This window comes from Leopardus geoffroyi, chromosome C2 (genome assembly GCF_018350155.1).
Source record: "Leopardus geoffroyi isolate Oge1 chromosome C2, O.geoffroyi_Oge1_pat1.0, whole genome shotgun sequence".
Lineage (NCBI taxonomy): Eukaryota > Metazoa > Chordata > Mammalia > Carnivora > Felidae > Leopardus > Leopardus geoffroyi.
Window position 1 is genome coordinate 26,094,911 of NC_059333.1, and position 22,881 is coordinate 26,117,791.

At 36.1% G+C, this 22,881-nt stretch overlaps 1 protein-coding gene across 4 annotated transcripts in view; it reads left to right on the top strand.

Moving 5' to 3' along the window:
• CC2H21orf91 (chromosome C2 C21orf91 homolog) overlaps positions 1–18,386 on the top strand; it is a 32,914-nt gene extending 14,528 nt beyond the window's left edge. For 3 of the 4 annotated variants that reach the window (XM_045501602.1, XM_045501603.1, XM_045501604.1), the window contains exons 3-5: positions 10,840–11,376; positions 12,404–12,466; positions 13,675–18,386. In XM_045501602.1, the coding sequence (XP_045357558.1) occupies positions 10,840–11,376; positions 12,404–12,466; positions 13,675–13,841 (767 nt within the window). In that variant the 3' untranslated portion in view covers positions 13,842–18,386. The remainder of the gene's footprint in view (positions 1–10,839; positions 11,377–12,403; positions 12,467–13,674) is intronic. The other variant, XM_045501605.1, reaches the window with a different exon arrangement.
• The last annotated feature ends 4,495 nt before the right edge of the window (positions 18,387–22,881 follow it).

The following is a 22,881-nucleotide window of genomic DNA, read 5'->3' on the forward strand; positions in this document are numbered from 1 at the left end:
AAGTTTGAATTTACCTGATTTTACCTTTCTATGATTTGGTTTCATTAGGTTTTTCTGCTCTAGCTTTCATTTCTGTTTTGTAGCAGCTGCTCAGCAAATCCTTTCACCATACATTCTTTGTTTTTTTAATCAACAGTATGAACTGTCTTCACTTATCAGTGTCTTTTTCCCTTACTCTCTTTGGGTCCTTGGGTCATCACCAAGGATTGCCAGATAAAACGATAACATGGTTATGATTTTTCTTTGGAGAAGAGGAACTGCTTTCATTTGAAGGAAAATACTTTTCCTTGCTAGATACATTGTTCGCCTAAGAAAATTCTCACAGTCTTGAAAAAATTAAGAATCTTAGGTATGTGTGTCTTTTACCATTATCAGTATCTCCATCTTTTTTCTTTCACTTAGTTCAATGGAACATACAGTCCAATACTAAAAGCATAATTTGTCTTAGACTAAGGAATGCGGTGTTCTTTCCCAAACCAAAATGTATTTATTCCTAGACATTTTTAAAAATGTTTTTCACTGAAAAAGCAAATAATGCCTATTACAGAAAAATCAAAATATAGGAAATAATAAGAATATTAAGATTCATAATGCCACTCATCTACCAACAATCTCTTGATATTTTTGGTGTGTTCTTCTAAATTGTTTTCTGTAGTAGACTATGTATGTGTATGTGCATGCACACATATGTAGTAAATTGTGTTTAAAAATGAAATCAAGCTATATATAGCATTTAATAATCAGCCTTTTCATTTAATATATTAGGAATATCTTTTTCATGCTAGGTAAAATTTTCTACTTTTTTTAAGGTTGCAATCCATTGTACCCTAATTCATTTAACCACTATCCCATTGCTAAATGTTTAGCTCGTTTGCAGTTTACCAGTACTAAAACATTGTTATATGTACATTTTTTATGCATGTCTGATTAAATTCCCATTTCACTGTAGTTTAAATTCCCAGAGGTAGACTTTTAGATCAGAGTCCTGTCCCAATTTGTAGTCCTATCATTTGTTTCAATGGCTTCCATTACTGCTGAATTAGGACCATGTAATCTTCCAGTTTAAAAAAAAAAAAAAAAAAACTATTTGTTTCATCATGGGAAAATTTTATTTTATGTCAGTTCACCAACCCCTTTGTTTAGTTCTTTCTACTCTAGAATTACTATGATGCAATTATAACACAGTCATAATATTTCTATGTTTAGCATCATGCAATATGATTTATCAATTATTTTTTTTAATGTTAGTTTTTCTTATCAAATGGTTAATGAATTGTAATGATTGTTTTCCATCAGCCTGAATTTTTACCATTTACTGCCTATAGTAGTAAGTGACTTATACATGTTTTCAAATTCACTAGCTAATATATCCCTATTAGATGCTACCATTTAGCATCTATTTAAGGAATAGGCAACTAGAGTTTCAGGAACCATGATTCAAATTTATGCAAAAAGTTGAAATGCAAAACTGAGGTTTTAAAATAGCTGTAGGACAGCTTTTCATTTTTTTTTCCCTCATTTGTAAGAAAATAAATCATTCATAACCTTTACTGGGCAGACAAGGTTTCAGGAGATAAAGGGCAAAGAATTCATATGTCTATCACATTTCTTGCTTTGGAACCTATAATTTTACTTTGTCATTATGATTTTCCCTGTTTATCTGGTGTTACTATAAAAGTGGATTTCTTTTTTTTACAGTCTCTTTTGTTTAAGTAACATGTATCATTTTAACTTTATGTATCTTTAGGAATGTTGGGATTTTTTGTTTTTTTCTGCAAATTAGTGTCTCTTTGTGCCACATATAAAACAGCTCAATCATACTATAGTTAATTAGAGTAACTTTTTTCTTAAGTTTATTTATTTTGAGAGAGAGAGAGCACAAGCTGGGGATAGTGTGTGTGTGTTTGGGGGGGGGGGGAGAGAGAGAGAGAGAGAAAGAAAGAGAGAGAATCCTAAGCAGACTCCATGCTGTCAGCACAGAGCCCAGTGTGAGGCTTGATCCCATGAACCGTGAGATCATGACCTGAGCTGAAATCAAGAGTTGGATGCTTAACTGACTGAGCCACCCAGGCACCCCTGATTTGAGTAACTTTTTGGGAGTCTTTTATACAGCTTCATGCACAAAAACAATTTTTTAATGTCAGTATACTCAGAGCTCTTTTGGGGAAAATGAAACAAGTAGAGGTTTACTTGAGTCAGTTGGATTATTGACTTAAAACTTTTTATAGTATAATGTTTTTTGTACCACCAAAAAATTACAGTCTAAATTTGACATATTTTAATGTACTAGACAAACAAATTTAGCCTTTTATATTGTATGCTGCTGTAAGCTTAGTAGCCCATATTAAACCATTAGTAAGAACATGGACAGCTTCTATCCATGTTCTCGTTCCAAGTACACTTTTGCTTAATTACTTCCAGACAGACTGCCCTGTCCAATTTGGTAGCCTTACCACAGTATGGTTATTAACCTTAATTAAAATTAGATAAGGTTAAAATTTTAGTTCTTGGTCATGCCAGCTACATTCAAATGCTTAATAACTGCATGTGGCAGTGGCTACTATTGGATAACAGTTATAGACCATGTCCATCATCACAGAATGTTCTGTTGGACATTGCTAGTTAAAAAACAGGTAGCTAGGAGTGCTTGAGTGGTTCAGTCAGTTGAGCATCCGACTTTTGGTTTTGACTCAGGTCATGATCCCAGGGTCATCAGATAGAAGCCCATGTTGGGATTCAGATTCTCTCTCTCTCTCTCTCTCTCTCTCTCTCTCTCCTGCCCCTCTCCTCTGCTCGTGTGTATGCTCTCTCTCAAACAACAACAGAAAAAAATAGGTAGCTAAATTAGGGAATAGAATTGAATGTGGACTTATTTTTTGTACCGTTAGTAATAAACAGTTGTTATGTAGGTGCGTTTCCCCAGTTTTCCAACTGTTAAAATGAAAAAGTAAAATTCACTGAGAGGTTTTCTTTTTGACAAGTCATTTGTAGTTTATAGATCTCCTTTCATTACCAGACCTCAGTTCCTTCATTATTAGAGATTGAGGCTTATCTTTTAACATTGTCTCTCAGAACTCATTGCTTACTGGAATTTGCCCTTATAATTCATTTACTGGATTAAGCTGTTTAAGGGCTTAATCCTTCTCCTAGCACATACAGTAACTTGAGAATGGAATAAACATCTCTAAACTGCAGTCTGCTGTCTAAAGACCACCTGTTGATATATCTTCCGTTAGGGCATTGGTTCTCAAAATGTAGAAAAGCAGGTTGCTGAACCCATCTGTATATTGGCTTACTGTGGTTGCCAGCAATTCCATCTGCTAAATGCAGAGATAAGCAATTACCTATTACTTTTTAACAGTATGTTCAGTACTTGAATATGACATACTCTTCAGCGGCTCCTGAGTTAGCTAAAGGCATGGGGTGGGAGGGAATAGGACACTGTTAGCACAGTAGTCACTAAAGCACTTGGGCATCCAATAAAAATAGAAGCCTGGCCTATTATGGGTGTGGAAAGGAAGTGGGTGCTCCAACTATGTATCCTTGCCTTCCTGCCTTTGGTCTAATTTCCCACCTTTAACCCCATGGCAGGATAGACCATCTGAGCATCCTCCCACTGAGTGGCTGTGATGGGCAATAGATACAGTGGTAATAACTCTTGTTGAATCCTAGCTTGCCTGTTCCTGCTTGCTCATCAGATGCAAAATAGCCTGGTCAAGTTAGGTGTCAAAGCATCATTGGGACAAGCAGTTTTTGCACCAAAGCAACTCAGATCTGTATCACTGCACAGTCTTGGTATATAGCACACATGTCACTAGTTGGCAGCCTGGCCGCAGAGCGTGCTGGGTTATAGGTACCCTGCACACTCAGGAAGGAAATGATAAGGACTGTTTTGGATTAAAGAGAACTTGCCCTATTTTCAGATGGCAGCTGCTTCTCACTACTAGCCAGTTGCTGCCAGATCTTCAGATTTGGCTTTTAAGAGAAACCAAGAAACGGAAAACTATAAGTAGATACAATTTTTTTCTTCTTTTAATACACTTGTAGGCTAAACAAAACTTGTCTGCAGTATGGATGTGGGTGTGCTACGTCTATTTACAGAGCTTTTCCTCTATTCCTTTTATCAGAAATGGGATCGGATCCTCCCAAAGAAGTAACATCTTAATCCTTTTAGTCTTTCTTAGCACAACAAAGTTTAGCTCTCCTCCCATTTTTACAATTAACACTTTAAAGAAGCTCAAGATTACTTCTTAATATGAACCGCACATAAACATGCAGGTACTTGTACTCCCTTTCTTAGCAACTAAGATAAGATCATCATAAAAAGAAAAACATCTTAACTCTTGGAAAACTCTTTAAACTGGGCAAAATGTGAGCTTGCATAGAAAAGATTCTGAAGCAATACCACACGAATTGTTGCACAAATGTTGGTCATGTTTGAAGGCAAAATGTTTCAAATTTCTTCACAGCATGTTAACAGCCTGGAGCTTAAATTTATAACTAAAATTTCCTTGCCTTATTTAAATATTAAGAACACACAAACCCACAGTTTGGAATACCCACACTGCCAGTTGTCTAATTCTGTTTTATGTTTGAAGTAAAACTTGAAGAGCTTGCTCTCTTAGAGCTGTCCAGTCTCCTACTGATGTGCTAACGTGTGTATTCACAGCTTTACATCCAACGACTGGTTGTGTTCTGTTTGCTCTGCCTAAGGAGCACCAAATTATATGAAGCCATTCCTTTGACTGGGAAATGAAGTTAAGTAATCAAATTCAAAATGAACTCTAATGGACGGAGTCCAGTAAGGCAGGATTGGAGTAAGTCAGATGACGGGATTCAGGGATGTGTAAAGTAGAAAGCCATGTGGCATCAGTGTAGTCCACTGAGAAACAGTGCTGTTTGACAGGACCAACTGGTGAGCCATCAAGAAAAGATTGCTTTGTTTACCTCATTACCACCAAATCCCAAATAAGGTCTTCAAGAGGCTGGAGGTGAAATCCAAGGATGGGGTGCCTGCGTGGCTCAGTCGGTTAAGCATCCAACTACGGCTCAGGTCATGATCTCACAGTTGATGAGTTTGAGCCCCACATTGAGCTCATTGTTGGCAACTCAGAGCCAGGAGGCTGCTTTGGATTCTGTGTCTCCCTCTCTCTCTGCCCCTCCCCTGCATGATCATGCTCTGTCTCTCTCTCTCTCCCCCAAAAATAAACATTAAAAAAAAATTTTTTTTTTAATCCAAGGATAATGGGACATGTAATACAACTTGCTAAGCGTTTGGGTTTTGTTCCTATTTTTTAGTGCCACTTAAGAGTCTCATCTTATTAGGGAAAAAGAGACATGTTGCTATGATAGGCAGATTAAATATAAGCATGAAAATATCCTTATTTTAAAAGGGCAACCGTGGCAGGTAGACAGAAAAGTCTATATTTGAGTGACTTTGCTCTTCTGTGGGTTTAACCAAGTTTTCTTAAAAGTAAATTGATCTTAAAGAGGGACTTAAAGAATAGAAATGGGGATAGCATGCCAGATGGGTTAGTGGGAGGGTTTTCAAAGTATGTGAGAATGGTGTAACAAAATCAGAGATGAAAGTGGGAAAAGATAAAAAAGAAAAAACTATTGAATAGGAACAGCTTAACTTTTTAAAATACCCCCGTTCATACAGAAATATACTGCCTATGTAATTCTAAATGGCCTCTCTCCAGAGCAGCTAGTACTTAAAAAAAAGCAGTCATGGTTGCCAATTAAGGTCTTGGTTCACTAATAAAAATGACTTCATGACAAAAAAAAAAAAAAAAAAAAAATTACATGGACCTTTTTGAAGTATGATTTAAAGAAGTTTTCATAATAGTTAGGATGTCAATTACGTTGGCCTTCAACATTTTTATTAGTGAGGAAGTTGTAGTGCAGTTTTTGTTGAACTGGTTTGGAAACTCCTTATAACTCAGCTCTTCAAAAATATCAACTCATTTAATTGCATTTAGATTCATTCCTTTTCAAAAGCTGCTAAGGAAACAAATTGGTGCTCAGAGCTGTTTACACTTGTAAATGCAATTAAAATTGAAAAGTCAGTAGGGAAACTCACTGGGATCTCTGATAATAGCAATAGTTGTTTCTTTTATAATAATTCGAACTGATGAAGTGAAGAAAACAAAATCACTTCAAGAGTTTATCAAATGGCACGTATATTGCTGATACAAATTAAGTGGGCTACTCACATTCTTTTCTAGATTAAAAGGTAATTTGTTCAAGTATATGAAGTAATCAGTATATTATACTTTTTGAATGTTTTGTTTCCTGTGCTACTGCATGGGATATTTTAAACCATGTTTATAAAACAAACATTTTCAAATTGAACTTTAAAACTTAGTGAGCTTAAAGAAATTAAAGGTATTAATGAGGTACATACAGTTCACGTAAAACAGCCTTTTATATTCTCTACATGTAAATTTCTGTTAAAATTAATACAGTTGAGTAGAAGTTCATGGTTTTGCCTGGCAGATTGAACGATGCCACAAGATTGCCATCTGTGTATCAGTGCCACTCATCAGTTCTTCAGACTAGTGGCCCATTAAATTAAACATAGGAGTAATTCCACTGAAGATGGCTTTCTTCAGTTAACTTCTGAGTAGCCTGGCAAAACCGCATATCCTGCTTCCCTTGCCCAGGATGGGCAAAAGTTCATTGTAGTAGACCTTGAATGACAATCGCTAATAAGTTTGTTTTGTTTGGTTTTAATATAATTTAAATTTTCCTTTATTCATTTAACTGCTTTTTCTTGAGTACTCCCCATGTGCCAGGCATGTGCCCTTTCCCACAGAACTTACTCATAGTCGGAGATAAAGGCCAGTGAAGAGGCATTTGTGAAATCTGGTGTTCTCAGCTAACCCAGACGTGTTGGAGTAAGAACCAGACAGGAAATGGTAATGACCCAGACAGTTCAGTGAGAGGGGTGATCGGGTGAAGCAGGATTTTGCGATGTTATACCGCTAGATTTTATGGGGAAAAGAACCCTTTAAAATGGACAGCAAAACATTTGGGATAGGTGAGGGGAGGAGCTGTCAAGGAGGACACCTAGGTTTCTTCCTTGAGCAGTTGGTGGTGCCAGACTCAGGAAGAGAATCAGGTTTAAGGTTTGGGCACTTAGAAGAGGAAGAAACATTTCGTCCAGGAGGTAGGTGTTTGAGAAGCCCATGGGCCATCTAAGTATAAGTGTTCCCTATACTCAGAACTCTTTCTTGCCCATGACACTTTTTTTCATGTGTTTTATTTTTCTTTTGTAAAATGTTTATTCATTTTTGAGAGAGAGCGTGAGCAGGGGAGGGGCAGAGAGAGAGGGGACAGAGGATCCAAAGCAGGTTCTGTGCTAGCAGCAGAGAGCCCAATGCAGGGCTCCACTCTACGAATCATGAGATCATGTCCTGAGCTGAAGTCAGACGCTCAACCAACTGAGCCACCCAGGAGCCCCTCATGTCATTTACAGGTGACTTTTACTCCTGAATATCTGAAAGAAATTTATGTTACATTTGTGTATTTGTACAGTAAATTGAATATTGTTCTCTGATTTGCTTTTCATCTCAAAAGATTATTTATATGCATGTAATCATGTTCTTATCCAGGTTCCTAGCATTAATTTGGGTATTTAAGTAAAAACTAAAAGAAAAATTATTTTGGGGCACATGGGTGGCTCAGTCAGTTAAGCAACTCTCGATTTTGGTTCAGGCCATGATCCCATGGTTCATGGGTTCAAGCCCCACATAGGGCTCTGTGCTGACAGTGCAGAGCCTGCTTGGGATTCTCTCCCACCTTCTCTCTCTGCCCCTCCACCTCTCTCTCTCTCTCTCTCTCTCTCTGCCCCCCCCCCCGTCAAAATAAAAATAAACTTAAAAATTAAAAAAAATTTTTTTTGAAGAAAAGTTATGTTGCACAAATTACTAAGAAGGAACATTGGAAAAGAAAAATCTTTAAAAGTCCACATTATCCTTCAAATAGACATCTATTAACCTGCTGTTGAAGCTCTGGACACATCAGGAAATTCATTGTTTCATACAATTTTGTATCTTTTTTTTTTTTTTTTTTTAATTTTTTTTTTTCAACGTTTATTTATTTTTGGCACAGAGAGAGAGCATGAACGGGGGAGGGGCAGAGAGAGAGGGAGACACAGAATCGGAAACAGGCTCCAGGCTCTGAGCCATCAGCCCAGAGCCTGACGCGGGGCTCAAACTCACGGACCGCAAGATCGTGACCTGGCTGAAGTCGGACGCTTAACCGACTGCGCCACCCAGGCGCCCCTACAATTTTGTATCTTTTATCAGTACAGTTTTTGACGTTTCTAAATAAATACCAGAAGCCCACAAGATTTAACAGAAAAAATTAACTTCTGCAGCATAATTTAAACCCTTTTTTTTTTTTGCTAAAGAATTTCTTTTCATACAGACCAGTGAAACTTAAAATTTGCTATGTTTAATAGATTCAACTAAATCATGGCTTAGAGCTGTGGCAGTGGTCTGCGAAGACAGTTGACCGTTGGAGATTGGTTAGCCATCTGTTGGCAGTGAGACTGAAGGGAGGTTGCAGAGTAAGGCAGCTCTTGAAAAATCTTCCCATGTTAGTAAAGTAAGCAAGTTCAAGTTCTCTGCCTACCTGCTGTTTATCCAGTGCAGTAAGTATTAGAATCAAACAGAAGAGTGGAGCTATTTATTTGGGCTGTACTTTTGTATTAGCTACTTTTTTGTCTTGTTTATGGCCTTAAACATATATAATAACAAAACTTTTAATATTTTCATTCTAATAAGATTTGTGAACTTCCTTTTCGTGTTAATTTACCCAGTCTTGAAGGTGTACGCTCGTGTTAGCAAATAGAGCTTTGAAGGTTTGCACTTAAGTATCTTAATTTTGCTGGAAATTTGACCTAATCAGACAGTAACTGGTTTAAAAAAAAAAACAAAAAACAAAAAAAAAAACACACACAACTGCAGTATAAGTAGCAAAGGGATAAATAAAATGTGTATGAAATTCCATTTCAGGTCTGTTTTTGTACTCGGTGGAAGACACAACGCTGAGATATTTGAGTTTGCTTTGTGAGAGCAGCTGTTCCCACATGCTTACATGATCATTGTTCAGGAGGTGTACTCCCCATAGCTCACTTGTGAGCCAACTGATAGCCCATTTAGCGGTGGTTTTGGCAAACTCAGCAGGTCCCACTATTGGCTGATGTTACATCATTTTAGAACAAATTAATACTTACACGCCGTTTTATACCTGATTTAATACCATTAAAGTGCAAGTACTTCATTATCTTACTACTAGCCAGAGTTTGCAGTTCAGTTAATAAAATTGTTACAACTTCAATTTTTAAAACAAAGGATGAGTGCAGGGTTTAATTTTTTCTGATAAGTCAGCTAAGACTTTTTTTTTTTTTTTTTAACCTGCCACCTGAGTGGCACTCCACTTACCCTGTTTTCAAAGCTAAGCAGATTTAGACTGGTTAATTCTGGCAGGCATTAATTTTCAGCTCCACATCCCTTATTCACTTTCAGTATAAACATACTGCTGTTTGACTTTAGTAATATGGCTTGAGTTTATAAAAATGTAATAAGGTATTCTGTATTATGAAATGTATTATGTCTTTGAAAATGTGTTCTATGATCTGTATTTTAAAAAACAATTGAAATAGCATACTTAAGCTTACTAAAAAGTTAGGACATAGAAAAATGTGATAACATTTCTACTATTTATAGGATATCATAAAGATTTGTTGAAGAATTATACTGGTTATTGGAGCAGATAGAATCTATCGCTATGTGAAAATTGTGTGTAATGCATTTCTTCTAGAGGATAAAATTATCTTGATAAAGTTTTAGAAAGCTAAACAAATGTGAAAACATTTTAGATGCTTTCATTTTCTTAAAAAAATAAATCTAGGGGCACCTGGGTGGCTCAGTCAGTTAAATGTCCAGCTCTTTCTTTTTTTTTAAGCTTATTTATTTGAGAGAGAGAGAGTGCGCGAGCGAGCGGGGAGGGGTAGAGACGGGAGACAGAGGATCTGAAGCAGGCTCTGTGCTGAGAGCAGAGAGCCTAATGCAGGGCTCGAACTCACAAACCATGAGATCATGACCTGAGCTGAAATCAAGTCAGATGCTTAACCGAATGAGCCACCCAGGCGACCCTAAGTGTCCAACTCTTGATCTCAGCTCAGGTCTTGATCTCAGGGTCATGAGTTCATGGGCTCCATGCTGGGCATGAGGCCTACTAGATAGAATCAAGATAGATAGATAGACAGACAGAAAACCCACTTCATTGACTTTGTGAGGCTTTTATTAATGTGTATTTTTTTGGTTCTGGTATACCTTTCCCCAGTAAAACATAACTATAATTTAAGAACATGATCAACTTATGTTTTTGTTAGAAAAAAAATTGTCAAGCATTTCTCTTATTGAGCCTTAAAATAGAAATTTTTGCAAGTGTGTACTTCAGGAGAATTAGCAAAGAAAGCACTACACTATAAAGGCCAACATTTTGTAAATGTAAATTGCTAGTTTGGTACTACTTTTTTATATTATATGCAATAACCTGCCTCTGGAGCAAGGTTTAAAATGAATCAAGTCCTTGGAAAGGCTTTATTATTCATAAGAATTTAATATTACTGAACTATATAGTTAAACTGAAGCAGAAATTATTAGACCATATTTTATGTTATTAACACCCATATTCTTTAGCATCTTTCCTCTAATTTACAAACCTGATGACTGAGATCCATGTTTTACTAAGATCTGTATATACTCTTATTGCAGCTTTTAAAAAAACAAAATGTTGTCTTGTTTGTTTTTTTTTTCTCTATAGGAGTACCAAAATCTAATCTCCTGCACACCAGATCATTAAGGGGCCATAAAGACTGCTTTGAAAAATACCATTTGATTGCAAACCAGGATTGTCCCCGATCTAAACTTTCAAAAAGTACTTACGAAGAAGTTAAAACTCTTTTGAGTAAGAAGATAAACTGGATTGTACAGTATGCACAAAATAAGGATCTGGATTCAGATTCTGAATGTTCTAAAAATACCCAGCATCACCTGTTAAATTGCAGGCATAAGCCAGATAAAAAGTTACTCCCACAGTTTGACTCTCAAGTACCAAAGTATTCTGCAAAGTGGATAGATGCAAGCGCAGGCGGCCTCTCAAACTGTTCACAAAGAATATTGGAGCAGCGGGAAAATACAGACTTTGAGCTTGCGGTGTTGCAAGATTCAGGTGCCACTTTATGCCACAGTAGTGTATTGTGGCCTCATAGTCACAACCAGGCACAGAAAAAAGAAGAAATAATCTCTGATCCAGATGCTAACGTCCAGGCCCAGCATCCACATTACAGCAGAGAGGAATGTAAGTAAAATGGGGAGAAAAGTAAAGGTTGCAGTTTTGTTGGCCTTTTTTTTTTTTTTTTTTTTTACATTTTTACATATGTGATATGTCAAGAATTCTGTTCTAGAATTATGGATTTTATAGAGTATTTAAATGACAGGTTCACCCTAGCAAAAATGAGGTGTCTTAAATTCTCCATCAGTTCTCTCAAATACTCCTTAGTATGTCCTAAAGCATTTGAATTCAGTCCCATCATCTTTTTTAATAAATTTAAAATAAATAAATTTAATAAATTAAATGTATTAAACTAAATGGAATTGACAAACAATTGGAAGTTTGAAGTTCATGTAGTTTAGAAGTACATCTTCAACCATTGGCTAACATACATTGTCGCGTTGCTCATCGCTACAAGATTAATTTACTGGGGGTGGCATTTCAAAAGCAAAAAGCTGACATTTCACTAAAGGACAAAGGTAATGTGTGCACTTATTTTAAAGTTGGGAAAAGTGACCCGTTCGGTTTTCATTTATTTCCACAAAAACTCACAGAAACTGAGATAATTCTAATGGACTTTAAGTCAAGTGATTTTAGAACTAGAAGGGACATTGGGTCTATCTTTAATGCAACTTCTAAATTCTACACATGAGTTATCTAAGGTTATATAACGAGATAGATCAGTTTTTCAGACTATTTCCACAGTACTTTAGTGTTTTCCCAACTGTGGATCATAAACTATGTAGTGCTTAAGCATAATCAGCTTGATGAGTAGTGGCTTCTAGCAGTTTACCAAGTATTCTTTGGCAAAACTTTTGATTCAGGTGGAGGTGTACTGGAAGTGATGTAAAATATGTTTCTTGCTGTGAGCTGTGGTTAGAATTTGAAAATATCCTCCACACTGTAGGAGTTAATGAGTAAATCCTGGAGGACGGGTGAATACTATAATGGCAGTTAAGTGAATATTTTTTTAAATAGAATATTGTATTAGTGATGTAGACAATTTATTTTTCCAGCTTACTGTAGTAATAATTCACATATTTTCATGTTTCAGTGAATTCGATGACTCTTGGTGAGGTAAAGCAACTGAATGCAAAGCTCCGACAGGAAATACAGGGTAAAGACTCAGTGTCAATGTTTTATGCATGTGAAAATTTTGATACAGAAAATCCCTCATGACAGGACATTCTTAACTTTATCTGCATTTAAATTCGGAAAGGGGATTAAAACCCATTGGAACTTCCAGAGCAAAAGATTAAGAAAACGACTTCTTTATGAAATAAAGGGGAAATAAGTTTTTCTTTTTTAAGTAAAAATGGAGACAACTAAACCCATATCTCTTCCTAGCATATTATTATGCCAGACACTGTATGAGTGTGCTTCCTAACAGTTCCTTAAAGTTGTATTAGCCCTGTTTTGTGGAGTTTTTTAAATTACAAACAATGTCAAACACAAAAGTGGTGAGAATAGTTTAGTGAACCCCTTGACCCATCTTCACCCGCTTCAACTATTATCAAAAGCATAGCTAATTTCCCCTCATCTCTGCTCATACCCATTCCTTTCACCCCATGCCCAGCATGGATTATTTGACACAGATCCCAGACAAATTGTTTTGTCCACAAATACTCCAGGATTTTCTCTAAAAGATAATTTCTTTTAAAGGTAATCACAACCTCATTATCACACCTAAAAAAAAAAAAAAAAAAAAAAAAACCAAAAACCAACAACAACAGCTAGTAATTCTTTAAACATCATCAAATACAACGCTAACACTAACAACAGTTAATGTTGATATTCCCCTGTTGTTCCCTTTTTTTTTTTTTTTTTAAACAACTGATTTTCATTTTGGTGAGGAAATTACACTTCAGAGACATTAAGTTGCTTACAAAGATCATGCGTTCAGTTAGTAACAGATTAAGGATTATATAACCCCTGCCTTAACTCCATGGCCAGTGGTCTTAATCACACATCAGCTGAGAATAATAAAATAGTAACAACAATAATAGTAATAGCAACTTCTGTTTATCAAGTGCTTATTCTGTGGAATGTACTTTATAGTATGATCTCATTTAATCCTCACAGTAGCCCTGTGAATTGCTTACTATTGATACCAAGATTATACATAAGAGGAAACTAAAGTGTGTAGTTTTAGTCACTTGCCTGAGACTTATAAAAGTGTAGGAACAAGAATTCAAAAATGTAGGTAGTCTGAATCCAAAACCTCTTAAGAGGTATTTCCAGACCTGAGTATTAATGGTCACTTCCTGTCCCATAAGTCATAAATGAACCTATTTATATATTCATCCACCTTTTAAATCTTTACAGAAGTTTTTGAAGAGTTAACACACCAAGTGCAAGAAAAAGATTCTTTGGCCTCAGAGCTCCACGTCCGCCACGTTGCCATCGAACAGCTCCTCAAGAACTATTCCAAGTTACCGTGTCTGCAAGTGGGGCGAACAGGAACAAAGTCACACCTACCCATAAACAACTAAACCAGACTTAACATTTCCTTCCTTGGCCCTCATGCCCCTACCATGTAATGGTCTGCCAGGCATGATAACTTTAAAGAAGTTGAAGAAAGTTATTGGTCCCATTTTTTTATGGTCCTTAAATTTGCAAAGCTGAAGGCAGTATTTAACATCTTTGTCAAATAAAGCAGATCGTTACACTCTAGTCTTCTAGGATTAATCATTTTGGTTCATTTTGGGAATCTTTCTTCCCATTATTACTAAATGGCCCTCCCTAACTTACCACATGTGACTACTGTTACAGTGTGACTTGATTAAACATTTTAATGCAATTCACCTGTCAAAACAATAGAAAATTAAACTCCTTAGATTAGTCTGAACTACTAAAGATAACTTTTAAGAGGGAAATGGAATTCATAATACACCTCTTATTTATTATGAGCAATATTTTAATATGAAAGTTTTATATATATAAATGCTATTTTAGGTACCTTTCCATTCTCTTTATAAATCTGTATTTGAATGCCTCTGTATATTATATTTACACTTTTCCTGTGTGAATACGTTCACTCATATTTCAGATCACTGCATTTTATTCTCTTAATATACTCTTTTTACTATTGTTTTCCAAAGATAAATGTATTTTGAAGTAGAAATCTATCTAGTTGAATTGTTTTGACTTCTAATAACTCTTAGGAAAGAGGAATTAATAACTTTTTAAAGCAAATGTCCAAGAAAAAAAGTACATTATTTTTTTCTAACAAAAGCAGTTCTGAGTTTGTTCAGAAAGAAAATGCTAATCTAGTTTTCATATGTCAGCTTGTCTCCATAAAAGTAAAAGCCTGTTATATTTCATTATTACTTCCATTCTAATGACTTTGATGTGTTAGAATTTGGACAGAGTAAGTCACGCCTCACTTCCAAGTCCAGTGTAACATCTGTCAAATTGAATATGCTGCGAAATTGTTGTCCTATCTTTAAAAAAAAAACTTAAAAATTCTTCTGTGTGCTACTTCAGATATAGGTTCAAGAATCCTTAAACTGTCCAAATTCTCTTGTCAATATTACTGACCTGAAAAAAGCATTATGAGGTGTTTTTCTAAACTTTAGAACTTAAAGAGAAAGAGAAGACTGCTTGACAGAGGAAAACAAAACTCTAATTCAAAAAAATAAGCCCATTTTAAAAGGATATTCTTGTAAGTTGCCTGTGATGTTTCCAAAGAATTCTGAACTAGTATGTCGTCTCAGACAGGTAGGTAAGTTTTATAACAATGTGTTATATAGTAAAAGCTATAACCAATACAGAATTAAAATGGGCTCTAAATTCTGTTTTGTGTTGGTGCTTAGAATATATTTATGAGGTAAAATCTTTGCTTGAAAGAATCTACAGAAAAGCCCATTAACTTGGCGGCTTCATGCATAAAGATATGAATGACTTCTATTTTAAATTTGGCAGCCTACTCTGGCTTGGGTCAGAGTTTAGTCTGAACACAAACAGTATTTGACTAAGCAAAGAAACGCCTCAGTCTAGTAGAAAACAATTTTTTGTAATACTAACGTGTTAAATTTGCCTGAGAGTATTAATTGATATCTCAATTGATTTCATTTTGTTTTCTTTTAAGTCTGACATAACTGCTTTTCAGAGGGAGCTTTTGAAAAATACTTTGAATTTCTCTCAGTTTTTCGAGGCATCCAAAATGAATTTGAAATCCAGGGAGTGTGGGGATACATTGCCTTAGTTTTGATAAGCTTTAAACTGAACGTGTGCAATATCAAAATCTTTATAAATTTACAAGTTAAATAAAGACATTTCCTGATGATGCCAGTAAATACCTTAGTAAGTGCTTAGTTGTTACGTTACATTTTTTTAATTTGACTTTACTCTTTTTTGGCATAATTCATCAAGAATGTTTCCAGCCAGTGTGCTTGCACACATTTGTGCTTCTATTTAGATAACTTAGGGACAGTCATAAAAGTTTGGGATGTGTTGCATTTGATATCAGTAGTAGCCTATTTCCAGAGTATGAGCCATATGGTGCGGTCCTAAATGCAACAGTGTTAATCCAAAGAAAAGTGTTTGCTTTGTTTGGGGCAAATATGTAGCTTTACTAATGAGTTTGGAACAATTGGGTGGGATTGTGCATGTACTAAGTAAGGTCTTAACTGAGGATTCTGATTTATTTCATTTAGATATTTCTACCTAAGCTCTTCAAAGGAAAGGTGCTGTAAACAATCTGCGGTGCTGGTACTCATATTAGTACTTTATTTGAATGAATACTGTAGTGAAAGAATTTTTCTTGAAGGACTTTGCACAGTAGTTTATCCAACCATTTGGTAAACTTTGATTCCTTTGTTAGTTTTCTTGATTGAATGAAGATGTAGTTACTGTATATGCTAAAAGGAGGAGAAGGGACAGAGTTGAGTTCTGAGAGAATATGAAATACTACAAATATTGTTACCCATCCTTGGCTATTCTTCTGTACAGTTGTTAGTACTTTTTGAGGAAGTTTAGAAGAAAATCTCATATATAACATCAGTTTCAAAAATGGCAAAAGGGAGAAGACCGCCAATCTAACATTTCCAGAGCTTATATTATTAAGGGGAGTGAAATAAAACTAATGTTTTTTTCATGTTAGATTTCATAATTTTAGACAAATTGGATGGAGTTTTAAAAATCAACTTGAAGTCCAAAGTGATTTTGACCACACGAGATTGTTCACATTAGAGATTAAAGTTTTCAAATTTGTTCAGACTTTTAATTAAGGGAAAAATATATTTTAATTTGAGGTTATCACCCTTTGACCCTAACATTTAATATCCAAATTAGTCTTTCTTTTTTTTTTTTTTAAGAAAAAAAAGGTATGCACTTAGGACATCACTTAGGTGATACAGCAAAATAGTGTTTCGTTCCATTATGTGGTTCTTAAATGTTGGAGCAAAGAAATGTTCTTAGTTTTTCAAATTTATGCGCATTTCACCACAAAGTGCCCATTTTTACATACACTTGAGAATTATTTTTAAAATAGTAAGTTCATGTTGGGAAGTGATTTCAAAAACATAGTCAAAATATATTTTATTGGCATCTTGACAGGCGTCTTGAGATTTCCTGGGGTTTTCATCTGACCACATTGTTTAACACTGAAAATGGTTTAAAGTGCTTTCTTTTCTCGTTTAGATATTTTTTACCTTGGCATTTACACTGTTGAGACTTGTCAGTTTTTGCTAGGATTTTTTTAATTAATTTTTGAGGATCTATTTGTGTTAATGTTTACCAGTTTTGCTTTTACTTTGTTTTGTATTAATGTTATAAAATTCAGTTTAAAATGTATATGCTTTAAATTTAAATAAGAACTATTAAAGAATAAATTATTTGTATCGCTTAGAAGGAGGTTCACTTGGTGACCATAAAATTGTGACATAAAAGTTTTCAAATGGGACAGTGTAAAGGTCTAATAGTGTTTCTTTTTTTCTGATTTACTGACAGATATTGCTTATACTGAAGTAAGATATCTGAGTATTTTTAAGTACTTAATAAAAAGTTTAGTACTCTACAATTTTTTTAATTTAATTTTAATTTTAATTGTGTTATTAACTTCAGGTTGGTGGGAATAATTATGGAGGAAACTTGTGGTGAGAATCAGTGAGACATAAAATCTTCAAAAGGTTATTCTTGCCATGTTAAGTTTTGTGGTGGTAGCATGGGAAAGAGTTTATTTACCAGAATAATAAGGTAATAGAGCTCCAGCACAAGGAAAGGTACCTTGGAGGAGGGCTCTAGTACTGTGGAATAACGAGGGTCTGTCCTACATCTCAGTATTTCCATTCACTTCATTCCTTCCTAATTGCCCTTATTATAGAATTTAGTCTAACGTATTACGCAACTTGGTCATCTTGCTATGAACCAATCATAGCAAGTCTCTAGCATTAGATTTTTTTTAGCACCTAGCTTGTAACCTACTTTTCCCTATTCTTTTTGGTTTAAAAAGAGTCCAGCCTACGAATGCATTTTAGTAATACTGAATTAGTACACAATTTTAAGCTTACCAAAGTAAAACCAAAAAATCATGAAGATGAGTATTCCCCACCCCCCCTAAATTGTTAGTTGAACTTTCCTCAGCTGCACACACAGCAAAGGGAATTTTAGCAAATGTGTGTTTCTTTTTTCAAACTTGTGTAGAATGTTTATTTCTGTCTGCTGCCTCCAAAAGAGGCAGTTTACAAAGTATTCAGTAGTGACTTCTGTTTAAATGCTGCCATCCCTACTTTTATAGTCCGTATGTGTGTGTTAACCTTGTTTTAAAGTAGCATATACTACGATCATTGAACTTATCTCTCTTTGCTGTTAGAAATTTATTTTACAAAATTGTGCTAGGGTCTTTGGGAAAAGAAAATGAAACTACTGGTAAAAAACAAGTTGGTTTTAAGAGGGTTTCAGACATTACTGGCTATTTTTTCTTTTAAAACTGCAATAATTTATATATTTGTATTGTTCTGCTTTGGAACTGTAACTGCATATGCTTGTCTATTTTTAATTTTACAACAATAAAATAAATATTTTGTTATCTGTTAGCTTCAGTGGATTTTTTTTTTAATACTTATTTTGAGCGAGACAGAGAGTGCAAACAGGGGAGGGGCAGAGAGAGAGAGAGAAAGAGAGCAAATCCCAAGCAGGCTCCGTGCTGTCAGTGCAGAGCCCAATGCGGGGCTCTATCCCCCATCAATCGAACCATGAGATCATGACCTAGGCCAAAATCAAGAGTCAGGTGCTTAACTGACTGAGCCACCCAGTGGATATTTTTAAGCGTACTTTCTTTTTCTTTCCTTAAATGGATGACCTATATGAAGCGTTTTGTTTTGCAGGCTTAGGGAGTCTATACTTAACAATCATCTTCTAGCAATTTATCTTAATTTTTTGTAAGAATCTCTTCGAGAGTTAATATTCCCTCTGTATCAAGAGCCCAGAAACAGCAAATAAGATTCTTGTGGCTTACTGGGTGTCTGTGCAACTTTTTAAATTGGAGTGTACTTTGCATACAATAAATACACAGGTTTTAAGAGTGGTATTTGAGTTTTAGCAAAGGTACACAACTGTGTAACCATCAACCTTTGTGACCCTTTCCAGTCGTCTTAACTCCCCATTTCCCCTCCACTGTTCTGACTTCCATCACTGTAATTTGCATTTGGCTATATTAGGACTTTACATAAATGTTACACAGGATGTACTGTACTCATTTGCCTTTGGCTTTTTTCATGCAACCGGATGCTTTGAAATTTCTTCCATGTTAACAAAAAGATCACTAATTTGTGCCCTCTTTTTTTTTCTTCTGACCAGTATTCTATTATTGTATGAATGTATTGTAAATTGTTTATCCATTCACCTGTAATGGACATTTTAATTGTTTCCAGTATGGGATTAATATGAATAAAGCTGTTGTGAATATTTTTATTATTTTTTTTTTTTTTAATTTTTTTTTCAACGTTTATTTATTTTTGGGACAGAGAGAGACAGAGCATGAACGGGGGAGGGGCAGAGAGAGAGGGAGACACAGAATCGGAAACAGGCTCCAGGCTCTGAGCCATCAGCCCAGAGCCTGACACGGGGCTCAAACTCACGGGCCACGAGATCGTGACCTGGCTGAAGTCGGACGCTTAACCGACTGCGCCACCCAGGCGCCCCTGTTGTGAATATTTTTAAATTGGCTTTTAAAATAATATTAAAATAGAAATTAAAGTATTCAAGGTCATTAATTGTGGTTAGCATTATTAATCCAAATATTCACAAATTACAATTTTTCCCCACAAATGATTTTTAAAGTAATGTATATGCTTTTGCGATAATTTATTTATTTTTAAATTTTTTTATTTTAATGTTTATTCTTGAAGGAGAGAGAGAGAGACAGAGCGTGAGTAGGGGAGAGGCAGAGAGAGAGGGAGACACAGAATCTGAAACAGGCTCCAGGCTCTGAGCCGTCAGGACAGAGCCCGATGCATGGCTTGAATTCACAGAGTGCGAGATCATGACCCGAGCCAAAGTCAGACACCCAACTGACTGAGTCACCCAGGCGCCCCTGCTTTTGTGGTAATTTAAAACTAGGAAACAAGGACAGTTGTACAAAAAAGATCAGAGGCAGAATACAAAACAAGGGATGTTTGAGAACTGAAACATTTAACAGGTTGCTAAGAGAATAGTAATCATCCTTGAAGGTTTTTTCAATGTCTAACAGTCTAAGTCAGACCACTTTGTTTTCCAGAAGAGGCAAGTGAAGATCAATGGAGTCTGGTTTGGAGAAAGTACTGGAAAGAGCACGAGACCACAAGTGAAATTGCTGTCTTGTTTTAGCTTTAACTACTTTGTGATGTTAAGGGAAATTCATCACTTAACTTTTCTAAGCCTGAATTCACCAAGCTGGAGCAAATAGTTGGTAGAATGCAAGCTTAGTGCCCCTTTCCAACCTTTGTTCCTGACCAGTTTCCAAGCCTTCTTGGGAATTTTAAAACTAGTAAAATTTGTTCTCCCTCATCTTTAAATGTCATGATAGGGCCTGGAATTCTTTGCAGGTAATTTAGAGCCTAGCAAGTAGGTGTGCATGTGTTGGACAGAACAGAGGGAGAGCAGCAATCAGAATAATATCTTTTCTATATCATTTATATATTGGGTTGTGAGTATTAGTAAAAGGTTTCACTTTTGGTATCTGATCTAGATCATGTCTTAGATCATTACTATCTTAAATGACACATGACTCATAAGTTTATATCAATGGATCTCTCTCTCTCTCTCTCATTCGTGCTCCGTTTGAATTCCATTCCAGTGTTCAAATGGCACAAACCACCTTGACTTCTAGAAGCAAAAACTTAATCCCAACCTCTCTTACATCTGGGACACCCCACTCTGACTGGCAAAGCAAAGAAACTGGGTAGGGAAGGTCCATGTTGAGAGCAGCAATGTCCCTCAAGAGGACAAACATCCTACATCCAGTATCCAGTGGGGGCAACAGGTAAGCTCCTGGCATCTGGTGTTGAGTAGCCATTGCTCTGTGTAAATCTGGTCATGAATCTTGTACATTTTGTTCCTTCTGGTTTCCAAGACTTTTGCGTGATCTCTGCCCATTGAATAAGTTCCTTTTCAGCCTAAGTGAAGTGGTTGCTTTCTCTGGTTTGCAACTGAGAACTCAGTTACTCACTTCATTCACTGGGTCCATGTCCAATGTTCTTCTGCTCTGAAATCTTAACAAAATAAGTTTCTAAAAGTGAACTGAAAGCCTTCAGGACCACAAGGTCTGCCTGCTGGGTTAGCTGAATCTGATGGGAAAATTTTGAAGAGAAAGTAAACCTTTTGGTAACGTGGATGTCTTTTCCAATTAAACATTTTCATTGTTCGCACTTGGGGTGACTTTGGAGAACTTCTCACTGCCCTCCACTGATTACTGAAAGTGCTTACGGTTTGTATCTATCAGGATCTTGGAAGAGGTGATCTAATAGAAAGAGTGTTGGTCATAATTTTAGCTCAGGGCTTTGCCTGTGTTCTCCCTGGAAATACTAAATGACCTTTAGCCCAGTAAGCATCTATTGAATGAATGAGTGAATGAGACTTCATAGGCAACACTAGGATTGCATGCCCTCTAGAGGTAAATCAGTTACCAAAACAATGCCTAAGGCATTCATCCAGTGATTGAATACACCTCTCCACGTATCCCACTTTTCACAACACCTTCATGACTATTTCAGGACTTTGATAACTCACATTCGTTCTGTCTCTGTTTCTTCTCCAAAATGCTGGTTCTGAGTTTCATGGAACATTACATCACGCGGCTGCACCTCCAGTGCTTCTGAATCAATAGGTCAGGGGTGGGACCTATGAATTTTTGTCGAACAAACTCCCAGGTAATGCTGATGCTGCTGGTCTACAGAGCACTTTGCAAACCACTGCTCTAAACCATCAACTGCCCCAGAGTTTACTTCCCACAAGATGTAATACTACTACTTCCCTGCGCAGTCTTTTCTAGATTACCATTGCTCGTGTAATCAAAACGAATCCTCAGAGCTCAGCATTAAAAGTCTTCACCACTTGGCTCCTGCCTATTTTCCATTTAAATTTTGTCATCAAACTGAGACTTTCATGTGCCAGGAATTCTAACACGCCCCGTAGGCTTTGGGTCCAAAGGATACAAAAGCCAATAAGGTTTTATAGGTCAACTGAAAAGGATTACACACCAAGTTTAAGTCAATAAGGACTGCAAAGTGCCCATCGGATTTAGCAACCAAAAATTCAATAAGAAGTGTTTTAATGGACCTATGGGAGAAAAAAGTAGAGCACGATGAATTGAAGTGTGGGTAAAGCGGTAGCATCATGGAACTGGGGTGTGATCTCTAAGAATTTTAACAATAAATGAAGGTGAAGTCAGAATGTGGTTGTGCTTTTTAAGTTGAGAAGTACTTTATCATGAGTAAATACTAAGAGGACAGATTAGTGGAAAGGCTACAGATGGAGAAGTAGCCATAATCAAAGGAGTAGAGTACTGAAGAGGCAGAACAGGCTAGCATATCTAGAACAGGTTGTCTTTGAAGAAGTTTAGGATCGTCTCAGGCTTTCACATCGGAGAGAAGACAAAACTGCAGATGCACGTGTTTGAGGGAGATTCATTGAAGAGTAAGTTGAAAAAGCCCCTATGTGGCCAATTTTATTTTGTCTGAGAGAAAAGGAAAAGATGATGGGGTCAGAGGCTCAGGAGAAATGGTGAAGTGCTAAATAGCAGCTTTCTCAGGCGTGAGAGAGATCCTGGCTACTGGAGGCAGGGTTGCCAGACTGTTTAGAAAAGGTGGAAACTGGGGTCTATGACTCGCCATTGACTGAATTTCTCAATTTGCATTCAGATTTTGTTGCTGTAAATACATACAGAGTAGGAATATTTTTGCAATTATAAACTCAGCTGAAAGCACTGCTGAAAATAGAATCTGAAACTCAGATAACATTGTGACTCAAAAACAAAATTCACAAAAACCCTACCCACTAGATAAAATTCCAAACGTGGGGGGAAATGAGAAATTTGAAAAGTTACTGCAAATA